Source organism: Chamaea fasciata, unplaced genomic scaffold, assembly GCF_029207755.1.
Source record: "Chamaea fasciata isolate MVZ Bird 193981 ecotype frontalis unplaced genomic scaffold, bChaFas1.0.hap1 SCAF_10, whole genome shotgun sequence".
NCBI lineage: Eukaryota > Metazoa > Chordata > Aves > Passeriformes > Sylviidae > Chamaea > Chamaea fasciata.
Genome location: NW_027094095.1, coordinates 1936107 through 1947851, shown reverse-complemented (window position 1 = coordinate 1947851; position 11745 = coordinate 1936107). Strand labels below are relative to the sequence as shown.

The following is an 11745-nucleotide window of genomic DNA, read 5'->3' as shown; positions in this document are numbered from 1 at the left end:
CCCGGAGGGCACAAGGCAAGCCGCCAGCCAGGGCTTTGCTCAGCACGGGCTCAAGGGAGCAGGTACGAAGACACTTTCCTGTGTCACCTCCGCACTGTCCCTCTGGACTCAGGCACTGGAATGAAGAAGTGCCTCCTTTGCTGTAGCCCGGTGCTGAGCAACAGCCTGGGCGATGCTCTCTGTGCCCTAGAGCCGTGCCGAAGGCTCTGCCTCTGGGGAAGGGGCACGGCCGTGCGTTGTTTACGGCAGAAGCTCCCACCCCAGGCTGGGACAGCCTGTTCCCCTCCTTGTGCAATGTCCCCGCAAACCGCAGAGGAACCCAGTCACCCCGACGCTGCCCCGGCCCGCTCGGCTGCTGCCGGCGATACAGCGGCCACCTTCCTGGGAGCCCCGCTCCCCCGGGGAGGGCTCAACAGCCCACTGGAGGCACCCGAGCCCACCCCGCCAGGGCTATGGGGGGGTAGCGGCAGGGACATACACCCCTGGGTGCAGCCCCGCTGCTGTCATCCCTCCATTCCACCCTGGGGACACCGGCGGCTCCCCCTGGGACTTAAGAGGCATCTCCTGAGCGCGGGCAGGAGATTCCCTTCCACCACAGGTCCCCAGGAAGTGCTTGACCCAAAGGGTGCCCCTGAGCTGCAGGGTGCCCTTGGCCAAGTCTGCCAGTGCACAGCTCCAGCAACCGGAGCCTCCTCCTCCACCCTTTTATCATCTGCTGGCCCGCCTCAGGCAGCACCTGATAAAATCTTTCTCACAATTTGAAAGCGTTTGGACACCTGGAGACGCATTAAGAGTGCTACCCTGGCTTGGAGGGACTGAGAAAATGGCAAGGATCAGCCAGGACCAGACGTCCAGGGGCAGGTACCCTGTAACCCCCCTCCTCACAGGGACCTTGAGGCACTGGGACAGCCCTGGCTGTGGAATATAGGGGTAGTTTTGGGCAAATCATTCCTGCCCACCCTATCCAGACCCTCTCAGAGATGTTTCTTTGACCTCAGCTGTAGGACAGCTCTCTGCCTCCTGCCTTTCACTGCAAAGCTGCTGATGGAGAGCCTTTCCACTGGGCATCACTGCCATACAGGTACCCCTGCCCACGCTGCCTGCTGGCTCCCTGGCACCCGGCAGCAGCCACATGTGCACAGCACAAATAAGGGTTTGCCAAACAGGATGCCTGGGGCATAGATAACACTACCATTATCTCACTGCTTGAGCGATAGGAAGTAAACAAGTGACTCTGCCCAGCCGGGGACTCCCAGGCGGCACCTCTGCCCTGCCAGCGAGCCGGGGTACAGGGTGGGTACGAGGTGCTGGAGTGCAGCTGCATGGATGTGCCACATCCCGGGGCAGCCTGAACTGACAGCCAAACCACAGCTCCTAGGAACTGTGATTGCTCTACTTGTGCCCTGCCTGGCTCTCCATGGCACTGTGCATCCCTGGAATGCTGAGACAAGCCACCGACTCGCCTGGCCCTGCCCCAGCAGAACCTACCCTCCTGGCAGGACACTGGTACCAGCCATACTGGCTTGGTGTGGGGGCAGCTCAGGCACACGAGGCACTGGCAGCCAACGGACCAGGCCACCCTCACCTGGACACCACCAATGCTTTTGTCACATGTCTGGTTTAATGCAGAGATTTCAACCTTCTTCTGTCTCACTTAGCAAACCCAGAGGCAGATTCCTCTGCCTGTCACCCACTGTGTACTATTGCCTGCTCTTTTCCCTGGGCAGCAGATGAACAGACTCAGCACCAAGAGCCGTGTCTCTAGCCAGGGCTAGCCCCTGCAGAGCAAAAGATATCGTCTCCTCTGGCCAGGAAATTCTGTGGCATCTCCTCCAGCAGGCACTGTGCCCAGCTGTGTTTCACCCGAGACAGAAGTAACTTTGAGGACATTCTTCACCTTCTGGCAGGCCAGGGCTCAGCTTTTCCCTTAAAAAGTTCCTTTCTCTTTCTCACCTCCCTGCTTCAGCACATGGCCTGCGTGCTTGGCTGCTGCCAGTGATGCAGCAGGCACCCTACTGGATGATAATTTCTCCCCGGGATGTCAGTTACCTTTCTGCTCCAAGGAGTTACTGCGTTGTCTATTTAGGTTAGTGATTTATTATCTGCAGGTACATGCAGGCACTGGCACTACATGTTTTAAAGTCTTTCTAATGCCTCAACCACCTTGCTTTTGTGGATCGACAAACTGTCTTCTCTGCACTGCCCCAGCTGTTGCAAACTGCTGGCCTCTGCCCAGTGCGGCATCCCTTGGTGTATGACCCCAGGGACAGGGTAGCCCCATCTGAAATCGCTGCCTCTGTGGCCATTCAGCTCTCCATGCACAGGGTGGGTGGCCCTTGCTGAAGTTGGGTTGGCCTAAGAGTCCTGACTTCTGGGGCAAGCCCCTTCAAGAAAGAAACAAGAGCTAAAATAATGAGGGGAGGGATGTTCCTAACCAGTTGTTGTCACCTTTGAAATAAATTCTTACTCCAGTGACATCTTGCAGCTCTGCTTTAAGAGCAAGATGGTCACAGACAGCAGTTAAACTGTGCTTCATCCCCGAGCAGAGGGGTGCAGGCTCCTTCACATATAAACAGCCAAAGCAAAAGGTTTTTTCTCCACTTTTCTGACAGGAAATGGCAAGGCAACATAGGCAGTGCTTTCCTAGCTTCTTTTTATTTTTATTTACCCTTAAAGAAAAGGACTATTTCACAGAGGGGCATTTTGAGAGGCCTCACTGGCCCGACAGGAGGTGAGGCAGGACGTTCTACCCCCACCCACCCCTACTGCCCTGTGGGACTCAGGTGGCCCAGCCCCACACCGGCACCGTACCTGGCTCCTCAGGGCAGGGCGCAGCTCCCCGGGCTGCCCGGCTCCGAGCACAGCCGGCCCTCCTCTGCTGCCTCTGCGGCTGTCACACCATTGTCACACGAAGGCTTCCCGGCGCTCCGCAAGACCTAGAAACCCTCTTTTGCCCTCCAGGCACTGAAGTCCTTCGGCAGAGGCGCGGGGCCGGGAGCAGAGTCCTGCCCGAGGGACAGCGGCGCGGGCCGCGCGCGGAGCTGCGCTGGCTGCGGCCTCTGTCCCGTCTGCCGCGGGGGCGCTGGGACGGTACCGCGGGGGTGCCAGGGGCCGCCGTGCCGTGTCCATTGGCCCGCGGGCCGTTGCTCTCCACGATGAGCCGGAGAAGGCCTGTGCCAGGGAAGTCCATGATGACCACCCCCCAACGCACGAGCTGCCCGGCCCGGCGCCGCAGGTGCTGGCAGCAGCGGGGGTTCACAAAACGGGCCACCTCCTCGGGGCAGGTGAAGAGCCCATTGCCGGAGCAGAAGGTGAGGTACATGGTGGTGGGGTCCCCGCTGGCCGCCTTCTCCAGGTGCCGCCGCACACGGGCCCATTTGCCCTCCAGCGAGAGCACGTTCCAGGCGTCGCTGATGCTCAGCTGCTCGTAGGGGATGCCCAGCACCTCCCGTGCCAGTGCCTCCAGCACCACTATCTTCCCACGCACCTGGCCCAGCACCGGCACCTCCTCCCGGCACCACACGCAGCCCTGTCCCTCTTCCAGCAGGCAGCGGTGGAGCTGGGCAGCGAAGCCGGGCCGGGAGAAGACGGGCAGCTCCTCCTTGATGCGCATAAGCACGGCCTCGCCGGGGTGGGCGCGGAGGAAGCGCAGGGTGCGGCGCAGGACGCCCCGCAGGCTGGCCCGCTGGAAGGTGCAGAGGTGGTAGACGTGGAGCTCACCCCGAGACAGCTTGCAGCGCACATCGAGGAAGCGGATGCCGGCCGCCAGCTGGGCCTCCAGGCCCCAGCTCTGGCACCGCAGGCGCCGGCCGCCGAACAGGCTGAGAGAGTCGTGGGTGCCGGGGATGGAGAGGCGGGAGAGGGGCAGGGCGTCGGGGAGCTCCGCCATCCAGTCAGGGCAGCAGGCTGCCGGCTGGGGCACGCAGTCGAAGGCAGCACTGCGCCGGGACCATGTTTCCATGCCACCGGCAGAGTGGGCACCCCGGCACCTGGCTGGCTCCCCGGAGCCCTGCCATGGAGGAGAAGCAGACCATTAACTGTGGGAGCATGGCTCCCACCCGCCCCGATCCCACGCTCCCCAGCGGCATCCCCACCGTACCGTGAAACCCTAGAGCACACCATACCCTGTAACATACCACATGCGCTCCATACACGTTGCTGCCTGTACTTCTGTCGCGCTCTGCTGCTCTCCTACCACTCTCAAGCACTCGTCCCAGTAGCCCCGAGCCCTGGGTACGCCCCAGCCTCCCCCTCGTTCACCCACCTGGGTTTGCCTGTAGCTGCGGAGCAGAGCCCGACGGGCAGAGCGGCCGTGGGTGCCGGGGGCACACTGGCAGGTGGAGCGGGATGCCAGCCATTATCCCGGTAACAGCCATGACGCACGTCCTGCCGCGCAAACGGCACGTGCACCTGGGATTCAGCCTCAGCCCTCGGCCAACGAGAGCACTTGACAGACACACCAGGCTGGAAAACCACCTGGCTGATCCCGACAGCAGCCATTCAGGCCTCTGCACCTCCCTGCCCAGGAATCAGGACAAACGGGATCATGGTGCCGCGGGGCCCCTTGATGCTGCCCACGGGCGTGGCTATGCAGAGCCGGGGTGCCCACAAGCCTGCTCCAGAGCTATGTCCTGGTGGGACTTGGACCACCTCGGTGATAATTGGCATCGTCCCTGCTAGAGGGACAACGCACAGGCAGTACCCGGAGCAAGGGTCTGTGCTTGCCAGCACACTCCAGGACCTGCTCAGCGAGAGTTCCCAAGGAAGTGGGCTTCGTCTCCTTGCTCTTCAGGCACCAAGGAGTGCTTCACACTGTACAGTCACTGCTACAAGGCTGCCCGGCGGGGCGGCGTGGGGGGGTGACCCACGTCCTGCCCAGGGGACACAACTGCGGGGCACCCGGGTTGGCAGCACACACTGAGCCCAGCAGGGTTTGGAGAGGACACGCCGGACAGGTCACAGAGCCCTCCGAGCATCCCTCCAGCTCACATCCCCTCCGCCTGAGCGGGGCGGGCACAGGGATCCTCGGGGGGCGTTCAGCTCTGCCACTGCAGGAACAGCCGGCGGGGACAGGCCGAGGGGCACCTTCCCTGCTCCGGGCGCAGCGGCCGCGCTGAGCGGGGGTCCCTGGGGCTGTCCCCGCCCCGGACAGGCCCGCCCTGGCCCCGGAGCGGGTCCGCGTCGCGTCCCGAGCGTCCCGGAGCGGCCAACCCGCGGCGCAGCAGCGCGGCGGCGCAGCCGCTCCCGCCCGGCCCCGCCCTGTGCCCGGCCCGGCCCGGCCCCGTGTGCTGCTCTCGGCATGGCGGCGGCTGGCGGCGGCGGCAGGAGCTGCTTCGTGCTGGGCGCCTCTGGGGAGACGGGCCGGGCGCTGCTGCGGGAGCTGCTGGCCCGGCGGGCCTTCGCCCGGGTCACGCTGATCGGGCGGCGCCGGCTGAGCCTGAGCCTGGGCGAGGCGGAGGCGGCCGTGGTGCGCGGGCCGGGGACGGGGCTGCCGTGGTGGCGGGGACCGGGGCGGCGGCGCTGACCCTCGGCCTCCCCGCAGGAACAGGCAGTGGTGGACTTCGAGCAGCTGGCCGAGCACGCCGCCGCCTTCCAGGGACACGACGTGGGCTTCTGCTGCCTGGGCACCACCAGGGCTAAGGCTGGCGCAGTGAGTGGGGACCCCCCTGGCCCCCGGGCGAGCGGGGGTCCCGCTTGTCCCTTCCCTGCCTGCCCCGTTCCCTGCTCTGCTGATCCCGCTTTCCCCCCGCAGGACGGCTTTGTCCGTGTGGATCGGGACTACGTGGCGCAGGCAGCAGAGCTGGCGCGGTCAGGGGGCTGCAAACACTTTGTCCTGCAGTCCTCCCGGGGGGCAAATGCGCAGAGCCGCTTCCTCTACCTCCGCGTGAAGGTGAGGGGGCAGCTGGGCTGGGCCTCTGATGCTCGTGCAGGAGTCCCAGGATGCTGGGATGCTCGGGAAGGAAGCAAAAGCTGAGATCTTGAGATGCAGGTGGCTCTAGGGGTCCTCCTGCTGCTGCGGGACAAGGGAAAGGGCTGGCTGGCACGCACGGCTATGTCACTGGCTTCTTATTAAGCAGCACAACACCTGCGTGTAGTGTCTGTCTCCCTCCTCAAACTCCAGAAACATATGCTGGGGTCTCTAGCCTAGTAAGAGCTCCCAAGCCTTAAGCTGGGATGGCTGCTGCTATGTGGGGAGGCTCAGGGCTGTGTCCAGGCGAGACATGAGCTATCCTGTGATAGAAAGCCCACAGGCTCCCCAGGGAGGACCACACCCGTGGCAAAAGCTTTTTTCTCCGTATTTTGTGTGCTGCAGCTACCAACACCTGCTGGACTCAGAGCTGCCTGCCAGCATCTTGTGCCAGCTGGTTCCATCCCCGGGCTGGACGCTGAGTCCAGATGCTCTCTGGAGCAGCCTGTTGCTGTTTAGCATGATGGTTGCAAGGGGCGCACTGCTGACCTGCGGCCCACATCCACCACGGGCCCCTCGCCCCAGCTGCCTGGCCTGGAGAGCTGATCCCTGCCTGGCCCGTTCCAGCTTCACCTTGGCGTTAGTGCTATCCTGCTCTTGGCTCAGCAGCCTTTTTCTGCCCATTCATGGGGTGGCAGGGATTGTGCTTGGAGTCATCCTCGTCTCCTTTCATCCTTCCTGGCTGCTCTGACAGGGAGAAGTGGAAAACCTGGTCCAGGCTGTTGGTTTTGATCGCTGTACCATTCTCCGGCCAGCGTGAGTAATAGCGGAGGAGGGAGGGCACAAGGTGGAGGGTTGCCAGGGCAGCAGGGAGATGCTTCACTGGGAGATGGAGGAAGAGAAAGGATACATGAGGGCAGGGGTGGGGAGGGAAGTGGGGAATGCCACCAGCTCCAAATGCAGCCCGTGCATGAGCAGACTGCTTCCCAGTGCTGCAAGGAGCAAGCTCTGCAGTTTCCTATGGCCCATCCCAATGCTAGTGCCATGTGCCACGCAAGGACAGCCTTGGGCTGAAAGCACAGGTTGAGGCACATAGGTCAGAGCTTATCTCTAGATGGACCTTGACCTTATGCAGAGGGAACACTCACCTGTGTCCTTTCAGCTGTACTGTGCTCTTGCTACCTAGGAGAACTGGAATTCTGGTTTTGCCAGCACAGTGGAGAAAGGAGTTTAGTTTCCAAGGGCTCAGCTCTGTCACGTTCTAAAGCCCCAAAGCCCATGTCGGTTCAGGGAGCTTGTCTGGGCCCTGATGCAGCTGGAAAACTCAGTTTCTAGCCTTCACCCAGGATTGTTTCAGGCTGACCCACCTGACCTTCTTGCTCTGCAGGGTGCTGCTGTGCAAGCGCCAGGAGTCCCGGCCCACGGAGTGGATAGCCCAGCAGTTCTTCGGTGCTGTGGCTTGTGTGTTCCCCACTGCTAACTCAGTGCCTGTGGAAACGGTGGCCAGGGCTATGGTGGCCTGTGTGCTGCAGCCAGGCGAGGAGAAGGTGAAGGTGCTGGAGAACAGGGCCATCCATGAGCTGGGAAAGGCAGTGCCACAGCAGGGCACATAGAACAAAAGTGATGGCAGGCAGGAGCTTGATTCACCGTTCAGATGTTCTCTGGGCTCAGAGTGAACGCACGCATGGGAGAGGTGTAGGGTGCTTGGCTGGTGTGGAGCCAGAGGTACATCCACTTCTTTGCATGGTGGCTGATTCTGTCAGGGCATCAAAAATGCAGGTGCTGGCTGCTGGGTGAGGATAAACAATGTGCTCTGCTGCCTGGATCCGTAACACAAATACAGGTAAAGATGGTGTAATCCAGGCCTTGAATAAAATCCTGTGACTGATCTGGCTGTGCTAGTTTTGTGTTGAAATAATACCTGCCACCCACACACCAACAACCCAGCCTCTGCCTGATGTGCTCAGATCCTGCCACTTCAGGGAATGTTCACATGCAGGTGACAGGCACAGGAAAGCAGAGAAGGCACAGCTGCCTGTGTGGAGGCTGCACTTGACAGAGCACACGGTGGCACCAGTGCTGCTTGGATAGCAGAGCTCCTGGATGCTCAGCAGCAGCTGCTGAGGCGCTGGGAGTGGTGGCTCTGCCTGCAGCAGGTCTCTGCAGACATTCCTGGCCTCATCTGCTCAGGCTGCTGAGGGACTGCTCTAGGGACGCTGCTTTTCACACGTGGACTGCCACTTGGTACCTGTAGTCACAAAAACACCATGCAGGTACTTGCATGGACTTGTAAACACCTGTCCCTTTGGGCTCTCCTTCCAGGCAGAAATGAGCCTGAGCCCAGCCCCATGTTCCGAGGAGTGCTCTGCATGTGCAAAAGTTGAGGCCAGCACTTTGCACACCTTGGACGGGACTTGCTCCTGCCCAGGTGCCAGAAGGGGAGCGGTTTCCTTCTGTGGGTGTGGAGCAAGCACATGGAGCAGTGCAGTGTCCCAGGCATGGCCCCAGCTGTTCTCAAGCCTCGTGCTCAGGGTCAAGGAACTCGATGGGATGCAGAACATACGTGACTCCCAAATTCCCTGCTGGCCAGAGTCCCAGTGCTCCGGGTAGCACTGCTTTCCAGGATTTTCTCTGACCTCATCCACGGCTCCTGTGTCAGTGACTTGGATGTGGCAGATAGAGGGAAGCAGATCTCATCTTCTTCTACACAAGCATTTCCATCATTGGGTTGGGCCTCAGAAGGTTGCTGGAGGAGTGAGATGGTGTAAGGACTGCACCTAGACAGCTCCTCAGCCACATGTGGGGCGTAGTTCAAAGGGGCCACAGAGCCACAGCTGCTGGATAAGACTGTCCCATTGAGAGCAAAACAACACCTTTAGAATAGTATTTAATGCACAAAGCGAAGTGAGGGGTAGGCTGGTCAGCATCACGTAAGTGTGAGGAGCAAAAACACTGGTCACCTGCAACACTGGGTTACACAAGCATAGTGCATCAGATGCTCAAAGAGATTTTTTTTTTAAAAAGGGCATGTGCTGATACAAGGGAGTGGAAATGAACACCTGAAGTGCAAGCCGAAGTGGTAAGACCTTAAAAGAAGTGAAAATTGAGAGAATAAAAAAATAAAGAATTCAGACTTTGGAAAGTTACAGGTGAAAGGCAAGCCACAGATGTGAGGAAAGCATCTTAAAGGCATAAACATGAATTAAGACTGTGAGAAGCAGAAAGTTCTCCAGGGAGGCTCAAGGACAGGATGTGGATCAGGCTCTATAGGAAGGAATGAGCCATCACAGACAGCCTCGGTGAGTTTCTTGCATTGCCCTTTGGTGTCAGGGACCTCACACTACCATCATTCCTTAGGGGACACACATTTGCATGACTGTCCCAAAGCATGCAGGGGGGAAAAAAAATATTTTTAACCCCATTTTTAGAACATGTGGTTAAAGGTCTGACAGAAGGAGTACTTAGATGAACGGATGAATGGCCAAATACTCTCCTGGGTGAGAATTACAGCAATCCCTTTACCAAAAGGTCAACATTGTTAAATATGATGCTGGTTCTTAAAAAGTTCCAGTGGGAACCAGGAAACTGCAAAGCAGCTAGGCTGCCTTCTATAAAAGGCACGTTGCTAGAAAGGATAATAAAATCTGGAAATAACAGGGCCCGAGATAAATCGGGTGTAATGGGAGATTCCACGTGGATTTTGGGGGGGCAGTTGCAAGGCACAAGCCTGGAGTCCTCTTGGAGAAAACCAGCCATTGTGTACACAAGACAATCTGCTCAGAGGGCTCTCAGATCTCCAAAAAGTTCTCCCAGAAGGGCTCTTAAAGAAATTAAGCTGTCGTGGGAAGACAAGGAAGGTCTGTGTAGTTTCTTATTGGAAATACTTTCTTAGCACTCCAGAGCCTTGAAACACAAAGCAAACATTTCTTGCTGGACAAAGGTCTGTAGAAAATGCAAGCTATTTCTGTGTAACCCTTGTTTCTGCTCAGTGGTAACACTGTCTTTGTCAGTGTTTCAGATAAATCTGTGTTAAAATGTACAGCTGCAATCCCAGGAAGAGTATAGCTTCCTTATCACCCTCCCACATGGAGTTTCCTCACGCACTTGGACCTCAGTTCCCCAATTTGCTCTGTGCACTCCTTAAACCCCCACCCCAGAGCTTTGGAAGAGATTTTAGACCATCAATCACTGAATTACAGCAGAGGGGATTTGCCCACCCAGGCTGACAGAGGTGAGGGAGACAAGAGTCTATAGGGAGCAGACCCAGTCCCTCCAGGGGGTGTCACTGGGCAAAGCTCCAGGTTCCTCTGAGCAGCAGGAGGTCTGCAGAGATGGAGCCCTGTCCTTGGCACGCCCGGTGGGGTTCTTCGTGTTCCAAAGGCACAAAGCCCTGTGCAGCTGGGGGCACAGCAGGGAACGGTGCTCAGAGGCTGCTGGACGGCATTCACACAAACCACCTGGTCCCACAGAGCCGTGCTCTCCTGGGATTCCAATGCTGGCTTTATTGCAGAGGATTAATGGTGGAAGGATAGCTGCAGTCCCAAGGGCTCAGCAATGGGGGTTTCCCAGGAGGTCCCATGGCCCCGCTGTCCCTCCCAGACCTGAGCTGTGACAGCTGCCGGCCCCTCTTGCCCAGCCCGTGCTGCCACCACCTTCCCTCCGAGCCAGGGGCTGCCTGAACAGCTGGCAAAGCCTCCTGCAAACAGCACCACGCTTCAAGGGAGCTCTTCAAAGCAGCCTCTGAGCTGGCAGGCGCTGACCTGGCACTCAGTGACATCCTAGTGACATCCTTTCTAGCAAATGCACGGCCCTGATGAACTTTCTGTCCCCAAGGGCTCTGGCACAGCCCAGCAAATGTGCAGTTTGCAAGGCTGTGTTCCTTCAGAGAGCCGGGGCTGTACCTCAGCTGCTGGGAGATGGGGCCACGGAGCCCTGTGCTACCCCTGACTGGGGTGAGGCACCTCCAAGCTCCTCCTGAGTCCTCTGGGAGCAGGGCAGAATGAGAACAGCCTGGAAGAGTAATGCACCTCTGTCCTCCATGGCTGCTGCTCTTCCCCACTCTGTGAGGCATGAGGGAGGCTGGTGGGCACCTCCATGCCAGCAGAGGGAAGGGCAGTCCACCAGACCCCGGGTCTGACCCCTTGCCTGAGTGCATCTTGGGAGCTCTGATCAGCCCGAGCCATTATTATCTGAGCATCTCATCCTCTGAAATTTTCAGCTGCACATTTCTTTTTCATTCGGTTTCCACTACAAACCAGTACAAAGCCAGCCCAAACTCTCCAGGGAGCCAGAGTTTCCAGCAGACTTCCAGCTTTCAACTACTGCACTCAGATGCCTGAATGCAGACAGTGTCTTGCTGCATAATCCCACAACAGGCCCAAAATCCAGCCGAGAGCCAGAGCCAGGCAGGCACAGTTCTGACACAGCGCAAGAGAAAGGGGCTCAAGAGCTGAGCTTAAATGTAGCCCTGGGTTTTACCCAGAGAAATGATGGTTGTTAGTGCACCTGGGTGTGGACAGGCAGGTTGGGAGCAAAGTCGCTATTCCCAGCTCGCAGTGTTAAACAAAGCACAGAGATGCACATTTTCATAGTCACCCAGGAGCCAAGGTCTGAAACAAAAGTCACTGTTAGCCACCACCACTGCTGAAGTGGTGGATATTTTGACATTAGCCACAGCCTTGAAATCAACAGCAAGAGTTCTCATAAGCATTTTTATTTTTCTGAAAGTTCTATTTCACACTGGAAAAATCTCACTTGAATGAAGCATTTCTACCTGGCTCTTCTAAATACTTACCTGGAGCCTGATGCATCATTAAAAGAAATGCTGTGGGCTTCCT

The 11745-nt window shown here is 58.5% G+C and overlaps 2 protein-coding genes across 2 annotated transcripts; one reads left to right on the top strand and one right to left on the bottom strand.

The window, feature by feature from the left end:
• Positions 1 to 1619: 1619 nt before the first annotated feature.
• Positions 1620 to 4328, bottom strand: LOC136294888 (1-phosphatidylinositol phosphodiesterase-like). Its single transcript, XM_066193075.1, is given in 3 exon segments — positions 1620 to 3058; positions 3061 to 4009; positions 4265 to 4328. Coding segments are annotated over 2 exon segments (1023 nt in total). The 5' UTR covers positions 3962 to 4009; positions 4265 to 4328; the 3' UTR covers positions 1620 to 2936.
• A 945-nt stretch (positions 4329 to 5273) lies between these two features.
• Positions 5274 to 7800, top strand: HTATIP2 (HIV-1 Tat interactive protein 2). Its single transcript, XM_066191975.1, has 5 exons — positions 5274 to 5467; positions 5543 to 5650; positions 5753 to 5890; positions 6663 to 6724; positions 7296 to 7800. The coding sequence occupies exons 1-5, from the start codon at positions 5300 to 5302 to the stop codon at positions 7519 to 7521; spliced, it is 702 nt and encodes a 233-aa protein (XP_066048072.1). The 5' UTR covers positions 5274 to 5299; the 3' UTR covers positions 7522 to 7800.
• Positions 7801 to 11745: the final 3945 nt, after the last annotated feature.